This window comes from Rattus norvegicus, chromosome 8 (assembly GCF_036323735.1).
Source record: "Rattus norvegicus strain BN/NHsdMcwi chromosome 8, GRCr8, whole genome shotgun sequence".
NCBI lineage: Eukaryota > Metazoa > Chordata > Mammalia > Rodentia > Muridae > Rattus > Rattus norvegicus.
In genome coordinates, this window is record NC_086026.1 from 48,893,170 (window position 1) to 48,915,950 (window position 22,781).

Genomic DNA, 22,781 nt, shown 5'->3' on the forward strand with positions numbered 1-22,781 from the left:
TAGTGGATTATATTAATGAATTTCTTTATATTGAACCATCCCTGCATCCCTGGGATGAAGCCTACTTGGTCATGATGGATGATCATTTTGATGTGTTCTTTGATTTGGTTTGTGAGATTTCATTGACTATTTTTGCATCAATATTTGTAAGGGAAGTTGGTCTGAAGTTCTCTTTCCTTCCTGGGTTTTTGTGGGGTTTAGGTACAAGCATAATTGTGGCTTCATAGAAGAAATTGGGTAGTGTTCCTTCTGTTTCTCTTTTATGGAATAGTTTACACAGTACTGGTATTAGTTCTATGAAAGTTTCGTAGAATTCTGCACTAAACCCATCTGATTCTGGGCTCCTTTTGTGTGAGAGACTTCCAATGTCTTATTCTATTTCTTTAGAAGTTACAGGACTCTTTGGATGTTTTATCTGATCCTAATTTAACTTTATTACCTGGTATCTGTTTAGAAAACTATCCATTTCATCCAGATTTTCCAGTTTTGTTGAATATAGGCTATTGTAGTAAGATCTGATGATGTTTTTAAATTTCCTCAATCTTTGTTGTTATGGCTCTCTTTTCATTTCTGATTTTGTTAATTTGGATATGCTCTCTGTTCACTCTGGTGAGTATGGCTAAGGGTTTATCTATCTTGTTGATTTTCTCAAAGAACTAACTCCTGTTTTTGTTGTTTCTTTGTATAGTTCTTTTTGTTCCTACTTGGTTGATTTCAGCCCAGAGTTTGATTATTTGCTGCCATCTACTCCTCTTGAGTGCATTTGTTTCTTTTTGTTCTAGGGCTTTCAGGTGTGCTGTCAAGCTGTGAGTGTATCCTCTTGCCAGTTTCTTTTTGGAGGCACTCATAACAATGAATTTCCCTCTTAGTGCTTTCATTGTGTCCCATAAATTTGGACATGCTGTGCCTTTCTTTTCTTTCTTTATTTCTTCCTTGACGAAGTTATCATTGAGTAGAGAATTGTTCAACTTCCACATGTATGTGAGATTTCTGTCATTTTTGTTGTTATTGATGACCAGTCTTATTCCAGGGTGATCTAATAGGATGGGTGGGATTATTTCAATATTCTTGTATCTAGATGTTGAGGCCTGTTTTGTGACCAATAATATGGTCAAATCTGAAGAAGATTCCATGAGGTGCTGAGATGAAGGCATACTCTTATGCTTTAGGATAAAATGTTCTATAGATATATGTTAAATTATTTGGTTCATAACTTCTGCTTATTTGTCTGTGTCTCTGTTTAGTTACTATTTTCATGATCTTTGCCATTGCTGAGAGTGGAAGTCTCCCACTATTACTGTGTGATGTGCAATGTGTACTTTGAGCTTTAGTAAGTTTTCTTTTATGAATGTAGATGCCCTTGCATTTAGAGCATAGATATTCAGATTTGATAGTTCATCTTGGTGGATTTTTCCTTTGATGAATATAAAGTGAACTTCCTTATCTTTTTTGATAACTTTTGGTAGAAAGTCGATTTTATTCAATAATAGAATGGCTACTCCAACTTCTTTCTTGGGACCCTTGGCTTGGAAAACTGCTTTCTTACCTTTTACTCTGAGGTGGTGTCTGTTTGCCATTGGGGTATGTTTCTGATATGCAGTAAAATGCTGTGTCCTCTTTACTTATCCAGTCTGCTTGTCTGTGTCTTTTATTGGGGGAATTGAGTACATTGATATTGAGAGACATTAGGGACCAATGATTGTTGTTTCCTCTTTTCATTGTGGTTAGAGGTAGATTTATGTTTGTGTGACTATCTTCTTTTGGGTTCATTGAAAGATTATTTTCTTTCTTTTTCTAGGGTTTAGTTTCCCTCCTTGAGTTGGAGTTTTCCATCTATTATTTTTTGTAAGGGCTGGATTTGTGAAATTATACTGTTTAAATTTGGTTTTGTCATGAAATATCTTGATTTCTCATCTATGTTAATTGAAAGTTTTGCTGGCATAGTAGCCTGGGCTGGCATTTGTGTTCTCTTAGGGTTTGTATCACATTTGGACAGGATCTTCTGGCTTTCATAGTCTTTGGTGAGAAGTCAGGTCTGATTTGATAGGTCTGAGCTTATATATTACTTAACTTTTCCCTTATTGCTTTTAATATTCTTTCTTTGTTTTGTGCTATTAGTGTTTTGACTATTATGAGTCAGGGGGGATTTCTTCTCTGATCCAATCTATTCGGAGTTCTGTAGCGTTCTTGTATGTTTATGGTCATCTTTTCTTTAGGTTAGAGAATTTTCTTCTATAATGTTGTTGAAGATATTTACTTTCCCTTTATTGTGTTAAATCTTCATTCTCTTCTATACTTATTATCCATAAGTTTACTCCTTTCCTTGTGTCCTGGATTTCCTGGATCTTTTGGTTTAGGAGCTTTTTTTGTTTTGTATTTTCTTTGATGGTTGTGTCAATGTTTTCTACGGTATCTTCTGCCCCCAAGATTCTTTTTTCTATCTTTTGTGTTCTGTTGGCAATGCTTGTGTCTATGACTCCTGATCTCTTTCCTAGGTTTTCTATCTCCAAGGTTGTTTCCCTTTGTGATTTCTTTATTGTTTCTATTTCCAATTTTAGATCATGGATGGTTTTGTTCAATTCCTTCACCTGTCTGGGTGATTCTTGTGTTTCCTCTTTAAGTGCTTCTATTTATTTACCTGTGTTGTCCTGTATTTCTTTTAGGGCATTGTTTATGTCCTTCTTAAAGTCCCCTAACATCATCATAAGTTGTAATTTTAAATCACAATCTTGCTTTTCCAGTGTATTGGAGTATCCAGGGCTTTCTACGGTGGGGGAACTGGGTTCTGATGGTGTCAAGTGGCCTTAGTTTCTGTAGCTTAGGTTCTTGTCCTTGCCTCTTGCCATCTGCTTATCTCTGGTGTTAGCTGGTTTTTCTGTCTCTGAAAGTGGCTTGACCCTTCTGTAAGCCTATGTGTGTCAGCACTTTTCAGAGACCAGTTCTCTCCAAGGGTGATCTGTGTACAAAGAGCTGTGGCACAGGATCAGTTCAGGGTGCAGACAGGAACTGGAAGAATCCTGTCCAAGACTGCTTCTCAGTTCCTGTGTCCTGAGGGCTCCAGGTGGGTTCCTCTTGGACTAGGAACATGAGCAGAAGTGGTGATCTCACCTGTGCTCTCGGATGTGTCAGCAATTCTGGGAGACCAGCTCTTCCCTGAGGATCTTGATACAGACAGCTGTGGCATGGGGTCAGCTCAGACCTCAGAAACCAGAAACCCAAATATTTCATTCTTATTTAGCTATATTTTTTCATTAGTATATATATTGGTGTTATATAGCTGGAACATTAAATCATGTTTTCATTCTGTGACAACAAATATGCCCTTCTATCACAGATTGAGTTGTTAAGAGGTATTTACTAATTCATTCAACAAGACTTAACTGGACATGTCCTATGGGTATCCCATTGTCAATAGAAGTACTGTGGAATAGCTCAACCTTTCTAGATGTCATGACATGATGGTTTCTCACACCAGTATCCAACCATCAGTACAACAAATGTAGTCTAGGATATATAATCATAACTTGAGACTAAGATTTCCTGTGGTTTAGATGTTTGTCAGTTATTTTTAGGAGAAACATATAATAATTATTTTGCTCCACACGTCACTTTATCTCTGTCTGCATGGTTTCATTTGTCTTCCTACTTCATTTAATGGAAGAATGTTCTCATGTTTGTCATAATTTTTGGGTTTTTTTTAACGATCATTTGGAAAAACAAAAATGGAAATAAATTTCACACGTGACTAAAATATCATGCAAATAAGATCTGGTGCTGAGTGGAATTCTCAATAAACAGAACTCTCGTAGTTTTCTATTGCTGGAATAAAACACAATGACCAAAGCAAGCTAGACAACAAAATGTTTAATTCAACTTATGGTCTTAGAGGAGTAGAGCCCATGATGGTTAAACAAAGGAACAATTGAGAGCTCACATCTTGGTCTACATCCATGAGGCAGACATGAACACTGAGAGTTATTCCTCAAATCTCAGTCATCAGTGAGACACTTCATCCAACAGGAGAAGACCTCCTAATCCCTCCCAAATGGTTACAACTACCATGGACAAAGCTCAAATGTATGAGTCTATGAGGCTTTTTCTCTTTCAAATCATAACAATATCAATTTTACGCTTTATATTCTGGCATCTTTAATAGAAGTAATTCATGAGTCCAGATCAGGTAGAAGTTCAGTTATAAAAATTCTTCTTAGAGAGAAAATTAAAGAAGTATAATTACTGAAGCAATCTTGATCTATTCCATAGCAATGGGCAGAAGTCATGCCCAGGGATTTAGATTGAGAGCAATTTAAGACATTGGCAGCATAGTATAGGGGTTAAGTCATGGCAGAGGAATCTGTAAGAGTATTTGACCCAAGCCTGGTTTTAATGTCACTGGTTTTATGGCACAGATAAACAAACTATACTATTCCTATAGGTGAGCCAAAAGTAGAGCAAAAATAATCAGGGATGACAGAGTCAGTATATCAAAATATCTGCATATGTGAACATTACCAGTCATTTTCTCACCCACTTCTTTCTGTCATAGTTGTTTTGAGAGTTGACAATGAGTGGCATATTGTCAGGCAAGTGATTCAAGGAAGTTTTACTCCTAAAGACTGAACCAACGCGCACGTGTGTGTGTGTGTGTGTGTGTGTGTGTGTTTGTGTGTGTGTGTTTAAATCTTACCTTTATTTAATTATTTATGAGTGTCCTTGAGTGGGTAAAAATGTGGAGTTCAAGGATACGATACAGTAAGTAAAGTATGTGTTGCCAATTTCATCAAGAATGTTCAAAGCCAAACACATTAAAATTAAAGCTCTGGTTACTGACTGATGAACCAAACTTGTTTGGTGTTTGTGGACCTCATCTTAAGAGCCCTTTAGAAATTGTGTAAACTTTAGTTTATGGCCATCGTAGAAAAGTTAAATAAGATAATCGTGTGAAAATTTTCATTTCAGTGACTGAAGAATAATTAATTCTCTAAATATATGTTCACAATCCATAAACGTGAGATAGAAAATGTTAGTAGTCAGAAAGAAGAAGTGTATTCTAAGTGCAATAGAAGTTGAAGTGAGGCCAGACTTGACAAAGAGAGAAGTAAAAGAGAGGTCAAAGTTATTCTCTATTTTTAATAACACAACAAAATGCAAGCCTATCATGGAGACAAGAAGTAAGACCTCGGCTGTTTTCATCAGGGTAACAGATTATTATCCCAGGTAAGGCGGAGAATAAGAATGTATATTGCTGCAATTATGAGATACTAGTCAAAACAAAAAATATAAAATCTTGTAAATAATTTTTTTCTCTGTTGCGTGCTGATTTGTTTAAGAAACTAAAACTAGAGGTCAGTGATATCACAAAATAATTTTTAAAATTCTATTACGAACTCCATAATTCATTTGTGAACAACTAAGCTAAAGTGTGAAACACCCTTCTCAAGGACCTCTTCACTTCCTTGTTTCTCAATGAATAGATTAAAGAGTTCAACATAGGTGAGACAATATTATTTAATATCTGCACCACAGCCCCAAGCAGAGGGTTTGGTGTGCGCTGCAGATAGATGATGATTACAGGTCCGTAGGCACAAAGAATAGCAGTGAGGTGGGCACTGCAGGTGGAGAATGCTTTCTGTCTGCCCTCTGCTGAACGGATTCTCAGAATGGCAACTCCAATATGTACATAAGAGACACAAACACTGAAGAGAAGCATCAGAGCCAGAAAGCCAACATTGATGGAACCCACCTTCTGGGCCAATTTGTTGTCAGTACAAGCCAGAGGTAAAACTGCGGGAATGTCACAGAAAAAATGGTGGACATGATTGGGACCACAGTAGGTTAACTGAAATGTAAAGAATGTTAGGATGCTGGACTGAAGACATCCTACCAACCAGGATACTGTGACCAAGCTCAGGCACACTCCAGGTTTCATGATGAGCATGTATCTTAGTGGGTGACAGATGGCAACATAACGATCATAGGCCATCACAGAGTAGAGGCATCCTTCAGTAGAACCCAGAAAATGATAAAAGAAGAGCTGTGCAACACAGCCTTTGTAAGAGATGGCTGGACTCTGGCCAGAGAGGTAAAATAGCATCTTGGGACAGGTTACTGATGGAAACATTATGTCAAAAATTGATAGAAGTCCCAGGAAGAAATACATGGGGGTGTGAAGAGAAGATGAAGAAACTATTGCTGTAAAGATGAGTGAATTTCCAAGCAAGGTGAAGAAGTATATGAACAAGAACACCACAAAGAGTAGAGTCTCCAGTCCTTGAGTCTGGGGTATTCCTAGGAGAATAAATTCATCCAGCAATGTGCGATTTGCCATGGTGCAGGAAGCCTGTTTTGGATTTTCCCAAACATGGAAATATAAATGTAGAGGTTGATATTAGTAATGTATTTACTGTCTTAATTTTTTAATAATTTTTCTTTAGAAATAACAGAGGAAATAATTTCAAGGTAGTTTGTGTTATAATAGCACAATAAAAACATAGGCTTCATATAAAAAGATAGGTTTTCTTTAACGCATGTATAGAAACAGGAAAAAAAAAACCCTATGCTGAGATAAGTTTAGAAGGTTGAGTTCCAAGTACCAATGACATGGTTTACCCAACTCCCATAATCCATTGTTTAAAATTAACACAAAATGAAAATCCAGACTCTCTCTCTTTTCTTTTAGAGAATTTTAAATCACCCAATAGCATTAATCAGAATGCTTAATTATACATCAAAGTTGAACTTTGAGACACTCATCTCTAATTTTAAGTATGAATCATAAAATGGAGCTTATATAGTATTACACACAAATATATATGTGTGTGTAAGTGTATGTGTATGTGTGTATGTAGACAGATACATATATACATGTATGTATACATATTCATATATATGCATACATATACATACTCCTGGGTTAGGACATTTTGTCTTATTACAATATTCATGTGACAGTGAAATTTTTCAATATTTTCTTCGATTTTTCAACTCACTAAAACTTAACAACTATGTTGCATTTGTAGGTTTTAGATTTTCATGCTGTTACATGATATGTAAAAAATGAGTATCATATATTATATAATGATGTATATTTTCAATATAATATTAGTATATATCATATATATTTAATTTTGACTAAGTAGAGTAATGACAGAGATCAAACCTGGACTAAATGGATGCTTAATATTTGAAAATGTTTTACTTACCAAAGATATTAAGGTAAGCACATTTAATATGAGCCAATGTTTTCAATAGACACAGTTTGACATTGCTAAAAAAAAAGGCAGTTTTACAACAGACCTACAAAATGTCTTTCACAGTCACCATGCCACATTTTCTTTGGTTTCATTTGAATGGAAATCAATAATTGAATATGCCAAAAACCCAAAAGTACCTCTGGGTGAATGTGATAAGTCTTTTTTTTCATTACAAATGTATTTTAATCAACATCTTACATGAATAGCTGGCCAAAAAGACATGTATAGGATCCACAGATGTGGAGGACAGACTGTACAATAGTTAGAGAACCATTGTAGTCTAACCTCTGAACTCAGAGAGCTGACCCTGAGCTTCCAGTGGGCAGTACAGGTAAAGGGCAAGTGGCTTGGTGTGAAAATACTAATGCCATACCTAGCTCAATCATAGATTTTTTTTTCTTACACGATAAACAAGGCAAACTTGGTAAAGCTCTTTGAGAACACCAACAGTGGTTTCCAAAAAGTATTATTACCACAGATGTTCCTGCAAGATAATCAAAAGAGCACATCTGACTCTAGTACAGAGTCCTCGTTTCTCTTGCTGATTCTACCATTTGAGGCTTTCAAAGCTGAAGGCTTTCATGATGAAGCACATATTATCCTCCTGGAAGATACTTCTTTTTTGGCAGATGAGATAGTGGAACAGATCCACAACTTGTCAAAAGGAGTTACTGTGTAGTTAAAAAGCCTTTAACACAATGTTTTTCTCTTTCCATGCTGGTTGAAGATTTGAATGCAGAAGCACAGATATAACGATAACAATACAGAACCTAAACTGTCCATGGAAAAGCTTAAACCAAATTAAAATTCTCCATTTGCCAAATGTTCTCCATGCAATTTAAATGTAATTCAAAACAGGCATTCAGTAGCTGCAGATGTGTGTTGTATCAAAATGGTCTTTGTCCTGGTTGCATATGTCCAATTTCTTTCTGAAGATGATTGTAAAAATTACTCTATTACCACAGAAGAAAGTATGCACAAATTCAATTATGAAATTTATACAATTAAGGTTTATTTTCTTATTAACCCTAGAACTCATTGAACAACAAAGTTCTTAGTTATATGGCTCTTTCAAACTTAGAAACAGTTCTAGAAAGGTCTTTTGTGGCTCTCGGTGAGGTAGTTCAGTTCTGGGTCTCAAAATCAAAGAAGTAACAACAGATTCCTCTCGGTTTAGAGAACATGAAAAGGAGCTGTTTTGGTCATTGGACTGCAAAGGTCTCACAACCTTCTATATCCACCAGAGAATAAAACCAGACACTGACTATTTATCAAAGGGCGCATACCATCGGCAGATGGTGTGCAGCCCATTGCAGGGAGCAGGGTGCTCCCTCAAATTCTGTAGGAACTGTGATGACTTTGAGAATTTGTGGTTTGGGAGACACAAACAAAAGAAGTCATGAAGGATTTCTGGGAAGTTTTTGGACATAAATAAAAAGTTTCTAAAGTTTTTGTCACCATAGAAAAACCTCAGATTTCTCCATTTAGCACTTCTGGACCTTTGTAGACATTATGTGTGCTAAGACTCCCATGACAGAAGGGTCTAGAAAGGAAGATCAATGGAGACCTACTCTGTCCTGAAGCTTCTGGGTCCTCAGCAGAAGCCTGCTGAACTTCTGAGCCATGTCATTAAGTCACCTTGTGCCCCGATACAGAGAAGGTGTTACTGGTGTTTCTAGTCTTTGATCGGCTGGGTAAAACTGTAGAGCCTTATTTAACTGTAACTTCTCTGACTTTCATAAATGGAACAGGAACCTTAGGATACACCACACAGGACTGAGAATTCAGTGAGGTTTTATGGACAGATATTTAGCACGCCACCTGGCACAAAGTAAATGCTCAGTAAATAATTGCAGGAGGTAGCAGCAGCGAGATCAGTGACCTCAAGGTCCATTCTCAGTGTGTGACAGGAGGCCCGGCACCTAAAGAGTCTGCATTTGCAAAATGCTTATTAAAATAGTCATGCGGAATGAGAGCACATTCTCCCTTAACATCTGTGCAAACACACCACAGGTTCCTTTTAGATTGCCAAGGCCAGTGGTGGATAGAAATCACATGGTCCACTCTAAAGCTCTCCAGTGGCCTGGTTCTGTTCTAGAGCCGGTCTTACGCTGTCAAATGGGAGACGACTAAAGAAAGCAGTGGGTTTGCAAGCCGTTTTCTTTCTCTCCTACCCCTTGTACTCGTCTGGTGATCATCTGAAGGGTAATACTGAGAGAGACTCTGAATGTTCAGAGTTGTTTGTAGTGGGCAAATCAGGAATTTCCTGATATAGAGAACTTTGCTTTCTAGAGCATGCACACATGCGGGTGACTTACGTCTGTGGAATGGAAAAAAATATGACTGAAGAACCTGTGAACCTCATGTTGGAGCTTGCTTATGATGATATGGCCAGAGCATGTCCACATTAACCACAGAGGCAAAGGCCTACAGTGAAGACTCCGGATACTTCCCTGCCTCTATGGCTCCCAGTGGTTTTTGACTGAAATTGTTAGAACGAGGTCCTACGTGTGACCTTTCATTCTTATGTCTTTGTTGCCATGTTCCATAGCAAGGTCAAAGATATGGAGACTTCTAAAGTTAATCTGAAACCTACAAAGGAGGAATTGTGGCAGCTATGTAAGCATCTTTGCTCCATGTATTTGATGAATGAATGGTAACAGGAATAAGAGAACAATTAGACGATCAGGGTTATTGGTGACTTGTCTTTTACAACTCTCCAGAAGACAGTTGTGGAAACAAAACACTAGATAGCACCCCCTAAATTTGTAGGATTTTAGGCAAGATTGGCAGAAGGAAAGAAAACAGGGTCTATCAGTTGGCTCCTGAGAAATCTTTAGGTCTAGAATCCCATCTCCTGTGAGTTAGTTTTCTATGGGTTGTTTTAGCCAGGAAAGAAACTTAGTGTGCTTTTAGAAGGATATCCCTAGAGGAATGGTTTTAATATAAGGCAAATAACAGCTGGCCAGAATACACACCAAGTGATCACAGACTTCTGGGGAACATCTTGAGAAATGTGTCCATGGTGGTTGTACTGAATTGAATAATCATCAGAATGTTTTTGTGCAAACTGAAATGCGTGCATTGTGAAGGCTCTTAGGACTTAGCCTTGACCAAACTGTGTTTACTTTGCATTTCTACTTCATTTATCTTCTTGAAGTACAAGTCTTTCAGACCTTATCTACTCAACCTTGCTATGATGTCTAATTTTCATTTCATTTTCACTTTCTCTAATTTCCCCCTACAATTAGTATTTTCTATGTAAAAATAAATTACCTTCTAAAACTTTGGAAGGGATAAGTCAATATCATTTAAATCCATCGTGGTGTTCCGGTAAGATTGAGTTCAGGGTCTGATAAGTTCGAGGTCCCTAAAATTAAAAGCATGACATATAATCTAAATCTAGTCTAATGTAGTGTGTATTTAAAACCTGAAATTTAAGCCTTTGCTTAGTGAATACATACCTGAATGACAAATTGGACTTTACTTCATGAACATAATTGGACTATGTGTTCCATGAAGAAACTGTGTCATTCATAGTTATTACTTTATTTCTATAACATCATATTTTGGATGCTACCTATTTTTTGGCACTGCCATATTTTTGGAGATTCTAGGATGCTTACTTTGAACCTGGAATGATATTTAGGATTTTGAAACAAGGAACTCAAAAGCAACAGCGTTCATCTTCTCTTCCTAGAGTCCATATCTAGTGAGAACAGTTAGATATTCTTTATATTATGGAGATTCTGAGAAAGGAAAGGGGCAGGCGAAATGCCAAACATCTTGATAATTGCTGGGAAACAATCATTGTCTATTGGTAAAAGACAAAATATGAAAATAGCAAATTAGTTGAAAAGTAAAGGAAAGAAAATGTAATTTCCTAAGAAAAGCCACATGAGACTGTCACTATTATTTAAAACACAGCGACATAAAAAATGCATAAAGAGTAAGTAGTATAATAAAATCCCTTCAAACAACCAGATTGCTTATGATACATTTAGATTGATGATTTTACTTCTTGTGATAACCATATGTAGCTTTTTATTAATTTATATAAACTTGTATATTATATTTACATAAATTAATAATAAATTATTAGAGGAATTTATTTTCATTATTGTATGAAGTCTATAATGAGTGTTTGTTGCATTGGAGTCATTAAATCTTGGGTTTACTATACTTTAAATACTTTAGGTTCTTGTTAGAAGAAAGCTAATATTCTACCCTTATAGTTCTAAAATATTTGACTATTTCTCATAGACCATTATCTGGACTTAAATTCATTTTTGGTTTATGCTGCATTACAGTGGACAGGTCATGGTTTCTGATGGTTCCAGAGTTCTGGAAGAGCCATCACCATATATACATATCGTTAGAGTTTTCAGGACAGTTAAATTTAGTCTCCATGAGCAAAGAAGGCAAACAGAAGAAACACTGTGTATGTGTATGAATACGCTTCAGGAAAAGTAATCTTACCAAAAAGTATAGGTGAAATTGGAATGTAATGAATGACATAAAACCATAAAAATGTAGGATATAATTGGGAGCAAGAGTGTCATTGTAAATCAAGATAAAATGAAAAAATATTATTGAAAACTTCTGGTGTTTCTCTTTGTATATGTGTGCTTAATGTATAATGAATATTTAATTATTTTTACTATTGGCAAACTCAGATAATATTTCTCTCCTGAAACTCAAGTTAAAAATAAATTATGATTTATCTTGGATATGACAGACTTTTTTGCTCTCAGAAGAATGAGGGAAAGTAATTTAAAAAGATGGGATTTTCAAGACAGACGCATTCAATTTAAATGTTAACTGGTTCTAGCTATTTGTAGAGTAGAAGATTTGAGAATATTTTTAATTTTTATCTTCACTCAAGACAAGGAGTAGGGAACACACTGGTTTAATATTTGCATGAATACCATGAAGTATGAATGTCTGTTTAGGAAATACTCTTGGTTTCCCATGAAGATAGCAGAATTATATTGAAAAATAAAGCAAGTGATAAGAAGATTGAGAGCACAGGCTTAAGTGCCTATAAGATCCCATACCGCTCATATGTCAGTACCATCTCAAAGCATTCTACCACAGTGCAGTGCAATTGGCACTAATGATTGACCGCTGTGATGTATTTGAGTAACAATGAGCCACATTGCAACTGACTCCAAAGCAGTATATACAAGATTCACATTAAGATTACAATTCAAACCAAAGAAAACCCATGAGAAATATGACAATAGCTCTATTGCAGACTGACATTTTGCTTGCTACCATTTTATAGGATTTTTCTACAAATTCAAGTGTTATTAAAAAGGAAAACAACCCATTCTTACCAAGTCTATACCCACCACTAGGCAAACTCATAGGAATCACAGGCACATGGAAACAGAGGTAATTCAGATAGCAACTTAGACTGGCTCAGTAATACAATGAATGTGGTTTCCTAAAAAGACAAAACTCTAAATTAGAGCATCTTCTAGGATAGATAAGCTCCTTCAACTCTTTCAAAAAACATGATCTACTCAAAGGAACTAAATAAGAATTGTTAAACAACTAATTTTAAAAAGCCTTGTGTGTGTGTGTGTGTGTGTGTGTGTGTGTGTGTGTGTGTGTGTGTGTGTTATGGTGTATTTGTATGTATATAGATGTGTAGCCTATCTCTGAACATATAAAGGCCCAGGAACAACCTCAAGTATCTTGTTTGTGCCTCCCTACCTTAACTGAAATAGGATATCTCTCCGAATTTAAAGATTGGTGCTCTGTCTAGATTGACTGGCCATCACGCCCTCAGAACCCGCCTGTCTCCATGATCCACTCACCGATGTTGCAGACATGTGTTACCCTACCTAATGGTATATGGATGCCGAGGATTTCAACTGGTCCACTTCTGATTTTTGATGGATATGCCTATGCACCCAAAATTTATAATGTTTAAGCTCAGTTTCTCATCTTAAGCAATGATAAAAGTGTGCACCAGAAATCTCAATCCAAAACTTACAGTTAAATTTACCATTTCAAGAAGATTTTTAAAATGTTATGCCATTATTATTAAAAGCAGCACCATGAGGGTAAAAAGAAAATTTTATCTAAAAACATTAAATTGACATTTTTTTCCTCATTTGCTCCCAATTTGGGTCACATTATACTGTTTTTGAGATGTGCAACTATAATACACTTTGTGGCTGCATGTTATTATAACATGTGAGGTTGTAAATCATGCTTGACTTATAGTGGAAATCCACTAAATGTGCTTTATTAAAGGGAAACAAAATTTACAGAGCAAATATTTAATAAGATGTTCTTGATTTTTTTATTCTCAGGATAATACTGCAGGATGAGTCTATAGTTTCATGGACTCTGTGGGGGCCACTGAATAATGCATGTGTGAAGGTGACTGTACTATGATAAAAGTAATTATGATGAACCTGAATGAGATAACTGTGGTAGAGCAAATAATGCATAGAGGTATATGGTTACAGGACAAACTTTGAATATGTTGTACTTTAGATAATAGGAAAATATACAGACACTTATGAACGAATGTATAACTTTTACAGAGCATGAGAAATATAATCAGAAAATTTGTCTTATGCATCCTCGGTAAAATCCATTAATTAACAGTGAATAATGATGCAGTAAACTGTTCATTTCTCCCTGCTCTGAGAGACTAAGTGACAGCAATAACACCCACCATCACGTTGATGGAGGAGGAAGGCTGAAATCAGGACTTTCTATAAATCCTTGTACCCTAGGACTTCAAAAGTGTGAAAAACAAGAAAGAAGGGAAGCAGATTTGATCACTTACTTGGTCACAGGACTTAACAGCTCTGTTAAGTCATCTTTAATTTCTTTCAAAGATGATAGGACTCCCCACCCCCAAATGATCCCCATTCCATGATACCAGCATTGGACTTGAGAATTTTCATTTACCTACAAATCAAAATGGCTTCTTTCTTTCAGGATCATGCATAGAAGAGTGTATTACATCCCAGGTGACAGGACGATGTGTTGTTAGTGGAAGTGAACAGTCTTTCAGCATTTGTGGAATTTTAAATGATGTCATGGTCCCCCTAGAACCTCATTAATGTTATAAGACTCAAGAGTAGAAGTCTTCTGAGCTCAGGGAGTGATTAAGCACTTGTTACAAAACAAACTTCAGTAAGGAAGACAATGCTTAAAGCAATTGAGTGTCTGAATCCCTCCTGACCGTTTCACTTTCTCTTCCAGGTAAATGCCTCATTGGACCATCTGTGCCCTGAGAACCTCTGCAAGTTGCTGTGCTATATTTTAGAATGTGTCCCTTGTGGCAGTGTTTTCTTTAAATACTTACTTGGATGGATATTTTCTTGTCTCCTTATATATTTGATTATTGAATATGCCCTCCCTGACAGTAAATTTATCAAATTATATTTTTTCTGTCTACTTACCATAAGGCCAGTATAAGTAGTCTCCCTTTGGTATATTGAAGGCCAATAAATATTTTTAAAGATATTAAAATTAATATATATTCTATTCATGAATATATATGTATACGCATGCACACACGCACATGCACACACACATATTTCAAATATTTTAGAATACTATGCTTGTCTAAAATCATTTCCAAAATTCAGAAATTATTTTTGGCCTTCAATTATTATCTATAAAACATAGTTTCTGGAGTTTTTCTTTTTCACCATCATCATCACCATCACCATCACCATCACCACCACAACCATCACCACCACCATCATCATCATCATCATTATTACATTTCAAGTATTATCCCCTTTCTCAGTTTCCGGCCCCAAAACCGCCTATTCCATCCCCACTTCTTCTATGAGAGTGTTTCCCCACACAACCACCCACCCCTTCCCGTCTCCCCACCCTGACATTCTTATGCACTGGAGGTGGGGGGGAAGTGTTGAGCATTAGCAGGACCAAGGGCTTCTCCTCCCATTGATGCCCAACAATGCCATATGCAGCTGGAGCCATGGATCTGTCCATGTGTACTCTGTGGATGTTGGTTTAGTCCTTGGGAGCTTTGCTTGGATGGTTTTGTTGTTCTTATGCAAACCCGTTCAGCTCTTTCAATCCATTCTCTAATTCCTCCAATGGGGACCACATTCTCAGTTCTCAGTTCAGTGGTTGGCTGCAAGCATCTGCCTCTGTATTTGTCATGCTATGGCAGAGCCTCTTAGGAGACAGCAATATCAGGCTCCTGTCAGCATACACTTCTTGAGCTCAGCATTATTATCTGGCTTTGGTGGCTGTACATGGGCTTGATCCCCAAGTGGGGCAATCTCTGGATGGCCTTTCTTTCAGTCTCTGATCCAAACTTAGTCTCCATATTTCCTCCTATGAATATTTTTGTTTCCCCTGCTATGAAGGACTAAAGTATATGCATTTTGGTTGCCCCATTTCTTGAGTTTCCTGTGATCTGTGAATTTTATCTTGGGTAATACTAGCATTTGGGCTTTTCTTTTTTTCTTTTTTTTTTCTTTTTTCTTTTTTTTTTTTCGGAGCTGGAGACCGAACCCAGGGCCTTGCGCTCGCTAGGCAAGCGCTCTACCGCTGAGCTAAATCCCCAACCCCAGCATTTGGGCTAATATCCATTTATCAGTGTACATACTGTGTGTGTGTGTGTGTGTGTGTGTGTGTGTGTGTGTGTGTGTGTGTGTGTGTGTGTGTGGTGTATGTGTGTGGTGTGTGTGTGCGCGCGCGTGTGTGTGTGTGTGACTGGATTACCTCACTCAGGATATTTTCTACTTCCCTCCAATGCCTAAGAACTTCATGAAGTCATTGTTTCTAATAGCTGAGTAGTAATCCATCGTGTAAATGTACCATATTTTCTGTATCCATTCCTCTGTTGAGAGATATCTGGGTTCTTTCCAGCTACTGGTTATTATAAATAAGGTTGCTATGAACATAGTGGAGCATGTGTCCTTGTTATATTTTGGAGTATATTTTGGGTATATACCCAGGAGTGGTATAGCTGGGTCCTCAGGTAGTACTATGTCCAATTTTCTGAGGAACCACCAAACTGATTTCCAGAGTGCTTGTACTAGTAGGTTTCAATCCCACCAACAATGGAGGAGTGTTCTTCTTTCTCCACATCCTCTCCAGACCCTGTTGTCACCTGAGATTTTGATCTTAGCCATTCTCACTGGTGTGAGGTGAAATCTCAGGGTTGTTTTGATTTGCATTTCCCTTATGACTAAAGATGTTGAACATTTCTTTAGGTTCTTCTCAGTAATTGGATATTCCTTTTTTTTTTCTTTTTTGTTCGGAGCTGGGGACCGAACCCAGGACCTTGTGCTTGCTAGGCAAGTGCTCTACCACTGAGCTAAATCCCCAACCCCTGTAATTGGATATTCCTAATCTGAGAACTCTTTGTTTAGCTCTGTATCCCATTTTTAATTGGGTTATTTGACTCTCTGGAGTATAACTTCTTGAGTTCTTTGTATATATTAGATATTAGTCTTCTATCAGATGTAGGATTGGTAAAGATCTTTTCCCAATCTGTTGGTTGCCATTTTGTCTTAATAACAGTATCCATTGCCTTACAGAAGATTTGCAATTTTGTGAGTTCCCATTTTTCCATTCTTGATCTTAGCACATAAGCCTTTGGTGTTTGGTTCAGGAAATTTTCTCCAGTGCTCATATATTAAAGGCTCTTCCTCATGTTTTCTTCTATTAGTTTGAGTATATCTGGTTTTATATGGAAGTACTTGATCTACTTGGACTTGAGTTTGTACAAAGTGATAACAGTGAATCAATTTGCATTCTTCTACATGCTAATTGACAGTTGAACCAGCACCATATTTTGAAAATGCTGTCTTTTCCATTGGATGGTTTTACCTCCATTGTCAAAGATCAAGTGACCATAGGTGTCCAGTTTCATTTCTGGGTCTTCAATGCTGTTCCATTGATCTACCTGCCCATCTCTGTGCAACTACCATACAGTTCTTATCACTATTGCTCTGTAATACAGCTTGAGGTCAGGGATCATGATTGCCCCAGAAATATTTTTTTTTTATTTTTGAGAATAGTTTTTGCTATCCTGGATTTTTATTATTCCAAATGAATTTGCAAATCACTCTTTGTAACTCTAGAAGAATTGAGTTGGAATTTTGATGGTGGTTGCATTGAATCTGTAGATTGCTTTTGGCAATATGGCCATTTTCACAATATTAATCCTGACAATCCATGAGCATGGGAGATCTTTCCATCTTCTGAGATCTTCTTCAGAGACTAGAAGTTCTTGTCATACAGCTCTTTCATTTGCTTAGTTAGAGTCACACTGAGGTATTTTATATTATTTTTGATTATTGTGAAGGGTGTTGTTTCCCTAATTTCTTTCTCAGCCCTTTTATCCTTTGAGTAGAGGAAGGCTACTGATTTGTTTTAGTTAATTTTATACCCAGCCACTTTGCTCAAGTTGTTTAGCAGTTTTAGGGGTTCTCTGGTGGAATATTTGGGGTCCCTTAAGTATACTATAATATCATCTGAAAATAGTTATATGTGGACTTCATCCTGGCCAATTTGTATCCCTTTGACCTTTTGTTGTCTGATTGCTTTGGTTAGGAATTCGAGTAATTTATAGAATAGCTAAGGAGAGAGTCGGCATCCCTATCTAGTCCCGAATTTTAATGGTATTGCTTCATGTTTCTCTCCATTTACTTTGATGTTGGCTACCAGTTTTGCTGTAAATTGCTTTCAATATGTTTAGGTATGGGCCTTGAATACCTAATCTTTCCAAGACTTTTAACATGAAGGGTTGTTAAATATTGTCAAATGCTTTCTCAACATCTATTGAGATGATCATGTAGTTTTTATCCTTCGACTTTGTTAATATAGAGGATTACATTGATGGATTTCTGTATATTGAACCATCCCTGCATCCCTGGGATGAAGCCTACTTGAGCATTTTGGTTGATTGTTTTGAAGTGATCTTGGATTCAGTTTGCTAAAAATGTATTGAGTAATTTTTGCATTGGTATTAGGGAAATTGGTCTGAAGATTTCTTTTATGTTGGGTCTTTGTGCAGTTGAGGTATAAGCATAATTGTTTCTACATAGAAGGAGTTTGGTAGCACTCCTTCTGTTTTTATTTTGTGGAATATTTTGGATAGTATTGTCATGAGGTCTTTTATGAAGGTCTGATAGAATTCTCCACTAAACCCATCTGTTCCTGGGCTTTTAATGGTTGTGAGACTTTTTTTTCTTTATTAACTTGAGTATTTCTTATTTACATTTCGATTGTTATTCCCCTTCTTGGGAATCAGTACTTCTATTACTTTAAGAGTTATGGAATTGTTTAGATGTTTTTATCTGATCCTAATTTAACTTTGGTACCTGATGTCTGTCTAGAAAATTGTCCATTTCCTCCAGATTTTCCAGTTTTGTTGAGTATGGGGTTTGGTAGTAGGAATTGGATGATTTTTTTAAAATATCCTCAGTTTCTGTTGTTATGTCTATCTTTTCATTTCTGATTTTGTTAATTTGGATACTCTCTCTGTGTCCTTCTGTTAGTCTGGCTAAGGGTTTATCTATCTTGTTGATTTTCTCAAAGAACCAGCTCCTGGTTTTGTGGATTCTTTGTATAATTCTTTTTCTTTCTACTTGGTTAATTTCAGCACAAAGCTTGATTATTTCCTGTCTTCTATTTTCTCCTTGGGTATAATTGCTTCTTTTTGTTCTAGAGATTTCAGGTCTGCTGTCAAGCTGCTAGTGTATGCTCTCTTGAGTTTCTTTTTCTTTTTTTTTTAAAGGCAAAATTTATTGAAATTTAGAATCCCTTTAGGTTTTGTTTTTTCTGATTATGTGACACTCCATTTTAACATTTTGCTAATTGTAGGTTCAAGGGAACCTAATCAATCCTTTAAAAGAAAATATAATCCCGAAATAATTACTTTCTAACGAAATAATTGTTGAAAATATATTTTATAGTAAAATGTATTCTGTTTTAAAGTTAGCATTGTTACAAAACATTCTCCAGGGACATAGTCTTTCTACATGGCCTCCTACTTAAGTATCACACTAATTTTAAAAAAAAATTAGTTATTTATATTCCAAATGTTGTCCTGACCTTGTCTAGACCCACTTCCAAAGTTTTTCACCTCTCCCTACTTCCTCCCAAACCCAGTCTCCTCCTACCACTGATTCATTTACCCACCTCTTCCTCACTTCACCCTCACCTGCATCCTATTTCTATGGGACATTAATTCTTTACAAAGGATTAGATGCATACTCTCCCTTATGGAGGGACTCAGAGCTAAGAGTTTTCTTCTTTTTAACTTCTTTCATTGTGTCCCATACATTTGGGTATGTTGTGCCTTCATTTTCATTAAATTCTAAAAAGTGTTTCATTTCTTTCTTTATTTCTTCCTCGACCAAGTTATCATTCTGGAGAGCATTGTTCAGATTCCATGTGTATGTAGATTTCTGTCAATTTTGTTGTTATTGAAGACCAGTCTTAGTCCATGATGATCTGATAGGATGCATGCGATTATTTCAACCTGCTTGTATCTGTTGAGGCCTGTTTTGTTACTGATCATATGGTCAATTTTGGAGAACAGGTGCTGAGAAGAAAGTATATTCTTTTGTTTTAGGATGAAATGTTCTATAGTTATCTGTTAAATTCATTTGATTCATAACTTCTGTTAGTTTCTGTGTCTCTGTTTAGTTTCTGTTTCCATGATCTGTCCATTGCTGAGAGTGGGGTGTTGAAGTCTCCCTTATTCTTGTGTGATGTGCAATGTGTGCTTTGAGCTTTAGTAAGGTTTCTTTTATGAATATAGATGCCCTTGCTTTTAGAGCATAGACATTTAGGACTGATACTTCATCTTGGCGGATTTTTCCTTTGATGAATATGAAGTGTCCTTCCTTAACTTTTCGGATAACTGTTGGTTGAAAGTCAATCTTATTCAATATTACAGTGGCTACTCCAGCTTGTTTCTTGGGACCATTTGTTCGATAAACTGTTTTACAGAATTTTACTCTGAGGTAGTGTCTGTCTTTGTCACTGACGTGTGTTTCCTGTATGCAGCAATATGCTAGGATCTGTTTACATAGCCTGTCTGTTTGTCTATATCCTTTTATTGGGGAATTAAATCCACTGATGTTGAGAGATATTAGGGACCAATGATTGTTGTTTCCCATTATTTTTGTTGTTAAAGGTGGAATTATACTTGTGTGCCTATTGTTTTTTGGGTTAGTAGAATGATAACTTTCTTGCTTTTTCTATGGTGTAGTTTCTCTCCTTGTGTTGGAGTTTTCCATCTATTATCCTTTGTAGGGCTGGATTTGTAGAAAGGTATTCTGTAAATTTGGTTTTATCATGGAATATCTTGGTTTCTCCACCTATAGTAATTGAGAGTTTTGCAGGATATACTAGCCTTGGCTGGCATCTCTGTTTTCTTAGAATCTGTATGACATCTGCCCAGTATCTTCTAGCTTTCATAGTCTCTGTTGAAAAGTCTAGTGTGATCCTTTATGAGTTACTTGACCTTTTTCCCTTACTGCTTTTAATATTCTTTCTTTGTTTTGTGAAGAGGGTGTTTTGATTATTATGTGATGGTAATATCTTTTCTGGTTTGATCTATTTGGAGTTCTGTAGGCTTCTTGTACGTTTATGAGCATCTCTTTCTTTAGGTTAGGGAAGTTTTCTTCTATAATTTTGTTGAAGATATTTACTGGCCCTTTAAATTGAGAATCTTTGTTCTCTTTTATACCTATTATCCTTAGGTTTGATCTGCCCATTGTGTCTTGGATTTCCTGGACATTCGAGTTAGGACCTTTTTGTGCTTTGCATTTTCTTTGATGGTTGTGTCAATGTTTTCTATGGTATTTTCTGCCCCTGAATTTCTCTCTTTTCTGTCTTGTATTCTGTTGGTGATTCTTACATCTATGACTCCTGACCTCTTTCCTAGGTTTTCTAACTCCAGGGTGGTGTCCCTTTGGCATTTCTTTATTGTTTCTGTTTCCATTTTAGATCCTGGATGGTTCCTTCACCTGTAGATTTTTGTGTTTCCTCTTTAAGGGCTTCTACCTTTTTGTCTGTGTTGTGCTGTGTTTCTTTAAGGGAGTTATTTATGTCTTTCTTAAAGTCCTCTAACATCATCATGAGTTTTGATTTTAAATCAAAATCTTGCTTTTACAGTGTGTTGTGGTATCCTGGGCTTGCTGTGGTGGGGGAACTAGGTTCTCATAATGCCAAGTTGCCTTCATTTCTGTTGCTTAGGTTCTTGCCCTTGCCCTTGGTCATCTGCTTATCTCTGGTGTTATCTGGTCTTGCTGTCTCTGACAGTGGCTTGACATTCCTGTAAGCCTGTGTGTCAGCACTACTGGGAGACCAGCTCTCTCCACATGGGATCTGGGTACAAAGAGCTGTGGCACAGGGTCAGCTCAGGGTGCATACAGAAACTAGATGGATCCTACCACAGACTGCTCCTACATTCCTGTGTCCTGAAGGCTCTGAATGGGTTCCTCTTGGGCCAGGAATACCAGCAGAAGTGCTGGTCTCTCCTGTGGTCTTGAAAGTGTCAGTCCTTCTGAGAATCCTGCTTCCAGTGGGATCTGAATACAAGGAGCCCTGGCACAGGGTCAGCTCCAAGTGCAGGCAGAAACCAGGAGAATCTGTCTTTAATCTTCATCTATTTTACCATATTCCAGGTGCATCACTTTTGGTATTGGAGAAATAGGGTCCACCAGAGAGAGAGAGAGATTTTTCCAGGTATCTGTAAGTATTTTAGAGTTTATTAAAAACAAAGATAAAATGCATAGCAAGATGAGAAACAGAGGTAGGCTGCAGATGTAGTTCACCCATAATAACTATGAAACAGGATAATAATGCTTCTTGGAAAACAAGTGTGCAGCATGCCTTATGAACACAATTTTGTGAGGCAATGGAGGTGTAGAACTTATGGAAATAGTAAACCCATGATTGCTCTAATGTAAGGTCCACACCAGGAAAGGAAGTCCATTCCCAAACTGCATGAATGTCCTGGAACTGGAAGCTGGATAGCTCAGAGATCCAAGATAGACAAAAATCAACAAATTATTACTAATGATATCCAATACATATACATTGGTGCCTAGCCTGTCATCAGAGAGGCTTCCTCTGACTGCTGAAGGGAGCAGATGCAGAGACCTACAGCCAAATATTACACAGAGAAAGTCAAATTTGAATATGTCCAGTAAGTACTGCCCCTTGTCAATCAGAGAACCCCAAAGAAGACGATGAGGAAAAATTGTTAGGAGTTATGCTAGTAACTGGTTCGAACAATTTGTCTTAATTCAATTAGGCTCTTCAAAGGCCCACGCTTCCAGATTCTGAGGGTTCCCTTCCCCAGCTGGCTTTGACTGGTAAAGCATTGCTGTATAGCCAATGGCTGGGCAGAGAGATGGAGGCAGGACTTTTATATTGCACAGACAAGGAACTAGGGAGAGAAAGGAAGCAGAATCACCATGCACAGGTAGCAGAAAGATCAGACCTAAAAGTCAGCTGACATATAAGAATAAGGGTAAGTGCCATGCC

General features: G+C 36.9%; 1 protein-coding gene across 1 annotated transcript; it reads right to left on the reverse strand.

Moving 5' to 3' along the window:
* Window positions 1–5,410: 5,410 nt before the first annotated feature.
* Or10n7 (olfactory receptor family 10 subfamily N member 7) lies at window positions 5,411–6,328 on the reverse strand. Its single transcript, NM_001000468.1, has one exon. The coding sequence runs from the start codon at window positions 6,326–6,328 to the stop codon at window positions 5,411–5,413; it is 918 nt and encodes a 305-aa protein (NP_001000468.1).
* Between the last annotated feature and the right edge of the window lie 16,453 nt (window positions 6,329–22,781).